Consider the following 2776-nt stretch of genomic DNA (forward strand, 5'->3'; position numbering starts at 1 on the left):
GGGGGGGGGGGGGGGGGTAAAAGTTACTTTACAAATAACGTAGGTGCTTCCCATTTTCTAGATATTTATCATGGAAGTCGAGTGCCCGTGCACATGGGGGAGGGGGATGAGAGTTGCTTCGCGTAGAAGATTTAACACATTTACATAGGGGGAGAGGGTGCAGAATAGTACTTAATATCGTACATGTATAGCAGAAATAGTACGTTATTTTAAATCTTTTTTGGTTAATAACTTTTCAACGAATAACGAGCGACGGTAATGGTCAATGACCTTGATCTTCTTGAGGGTCAAGGTCAAGGTCAAGGTCACTCGGAAGTCATTTGAGGCTGACTGTGTAAAGGGGAACATTTACCAAAGTTTCAAAATAGTCTACACCTTGTGTTTGACTAAATCCTCGAGCAACTAGTCTTGCCTTGTAAAGTTCGATTGTACCATCAGACTGCAATTTGGATTTAAAAATCCATTTGCATGAAACTACAGGTTGTCCATCTGGAAGAACTTTGAGTTCCCATGTTTTATTCTTGAGTAAAGATGACATTTCACCATTCATTGCTTGCTTCCAGGATTCAGAGTCCTCTCTTGACATTGCATCTTCATAAGACATTGGATCCAACGATACTTTCATTGTAGCAATACGAGCTGTCTTGTCCATCCTATTCAGCAGCACTCGATCTGGCGGAGGTACTCTTGGTTTCTGAGAAGATCGTGATTCTTGTGGTCGTCCCATCTTCTTTTGCAGTTTCGATGAATTTTCAATTATTTCTCCTTCATCTGAATAAAATTCATCACCAGAATCCTCACTAGATTCTGTACTATCTTTGACTTGAGGCCTTTCATTAAGCAATTCTTCAGGATCCTCCTCTTGTTCTTCAAATAGCAATGGAAAAAGAACTTGATCAGTCGTATCCGTTATATCCTCTACTGTAATATCTGCGACTCTTTCCACAATCTTCTTCTCCGGATCAAAAACCCGATACACCTTGTCAGTGAAGCGATCGTATCCAACAAATATCATCTTTTTCGCCTTGGGATCCATTTTACGTCTCATTGAGTCAGGAATGCGAACAAAGGCTTTTGCTTCAAAGATCCTTAGATAAGTTACACTAGGCTTCTTTCCATACCATTCACTACTATACGGAGTAGTAGTCGTATCTCCTCGATTTGGTACTCGGTTACGAAGATATGTCGCTGTTCCAACAGCTTCGGTCCATAACAGATGACGATCCGTTTTTGAAAAATCAGTATTAAATAGCAATGACCGAGTAGTATCACACAGTGTACGGTTTTCTCGTTCAGCCATACCATTACACTGTTTTACATAGGGTGGCGACAGCTCATATGTAATATTCATCTCTCGAAGAACTTCCTTCACTGTATCATTTATGTACTCCGTTCCGTTGTCTGTCCTCAACGAGATAGCTTTTCTGCCTGTTTTCTTTTCTGCATCTTGGAAAAACACCTTTAAAATACTTGATACATCCTTTGATTTCATGAAGAAAACTCTGCGATAACCAGTTGCTTCATCCTTCAAGATCAAAAAGTACTTGCATTTATTCCACGATGTAACTCCAACATGACAAACATCAGAATGAAAACGTTGACCTGGTAGACATTCACACCTTCTCAGAGTAGAATGTGAACTAATTGTCTGTTTTCCAAAATGACAGGAATCACAATCGTCTCTTTTCTTTAGAATTACTTTAAGGCCATCAGCAAGATTATTCTACACCATTGCTCGTATTACATTGTCACTGACATGACCAAGACGTTGATGCCATAATTCAATTGATCGAGCAACTTTCGCAGAAGCTAGTGGTGGCATGACACGAATAAAACGTTTATACTGATTATCAATCCTTTTTCCGCCAAGTATTGTCTTCTGTCCATCCATTATTCACATGATTCCATTTCCATGATAGAATCCAAAGCCCTTGGTCCTCTCCATAAATGTCGTTGAAAATAATGATTCACTACCCATATTTTCGTAGTAGTATACTGTTTCCCACATTCGTTTTTCCCATTTAATGCCATTAAATGATTTTTTAATTTGTATGTCACCGACATGAGTAGCTTCTAACTTTTTACCATCGGCAATATTCAATACAAGTGGTACATCCATCTTTTTAAGTGAGGAAAACCATTCAATATTTCCTGTGAGATGAGCGCTGTCACCGGAATCTGCAATAATTCATACTTTGATTTATAAACAGTTGATGCAGACAATTCTTTTACAGCTTCTACATCCTTTGACTCTTTCTTTCCCTTTTTCGAACTGGATGCTTCAGATTTCTCAGACTTCTCTGACTTCTCTGATTTTAACCTGCAATCTCGCTTCACATGTCCTATTTTACCACAATTATGACATTTGTCTTTAAATTTCTTTCCAAAGGATTTCATTGCCTGATCGCTCATTGACTTAGATTTCGACTTGAACGCATCTGATACATCATCTAAACGTCCCTCAATATTCCTTCCAACATTGGCAAGTTTCTCTAAAAACAGTTCTAAAGACATCTCATCAGATAAAATGGACCAGCTTGTAACGAAACTGTCGAAGCTCTTCGGTAAACATTCTAAAATTAGTAGACTGTATACGTGGCTACGTGCGACAACGAGAGCAGCACACAAAACGTGTTAGTGGTAGGGGCAAGATGCCGGAAGTGAACTAACGCCTAGCGTCAGCGCCATCCACACAGGAAGATATAGTCATAGAGGATAATGGCGGGAACACGTTTTTCAACATTAATTAAATAACCAATTATTAATATATTGACAT

General features: G+C 39.0%; 1 protein-coding gene across 1 annotated transcript; it reads right to left on the reverse strand.

Moving 5' to 3' along the window:
- Positions 1-1894: 1894 nt before the first annotated feature.
- On the reverse strand, positions 1895-2514 carry LOC108778996 (uncharacterized). The gene is made up of 2 exons (XM_018546328.1): positions 2274-2514; positions 1895-2178 (listed from the first exon to the last, which is right to left on the reverse strand). The coding sequence occupies exons 1-2, from the start codon at positions 2512-2514 to the stop codon at positions 1895-1897; spliced, it is 525 nt and encodes a 174-aa protein (XP_018401830.1).
- Between the last annotated feature and the right edge of the window lie 262 nt (positions 2515-2776).

The sequence above is a fragment of the Cyphomyrmex costatus genome, unplaced genomic scaffold (assembly GCF_001594065.2).
Source record: "Cyphomyrmex costatus isolate MS0001 unplaced genomic scaffold, Ccosl1.0 scaffold54, whole genome shotgun sequence".
NCBI lineage: Eukaryota > Metazoa > Arthropoda > Insecta > Hymenoptera > Formicidae > Cyphomyrmex > Cyphomyrmex costatus.

What these genes read in the sequence shown, in the direction of transcription:
- LOC108778996 (XM_018546328.1), bottom strand. Translation starts at nt 2,514, where the DNA reads ATGTCTTTAGAACTGTTTTTAGAGAAACTTGCCAATGTTGGAAGGAAT. An exon ending in TGAGAAATCTGAAGCATCCA is followed by an intron (nt 2,179 to 2,273) that starts GTTCGAAAAAGG and finishes GAATTATTGCAG; the next exon opens with ATTCCGGTGACAGCGCTCAT.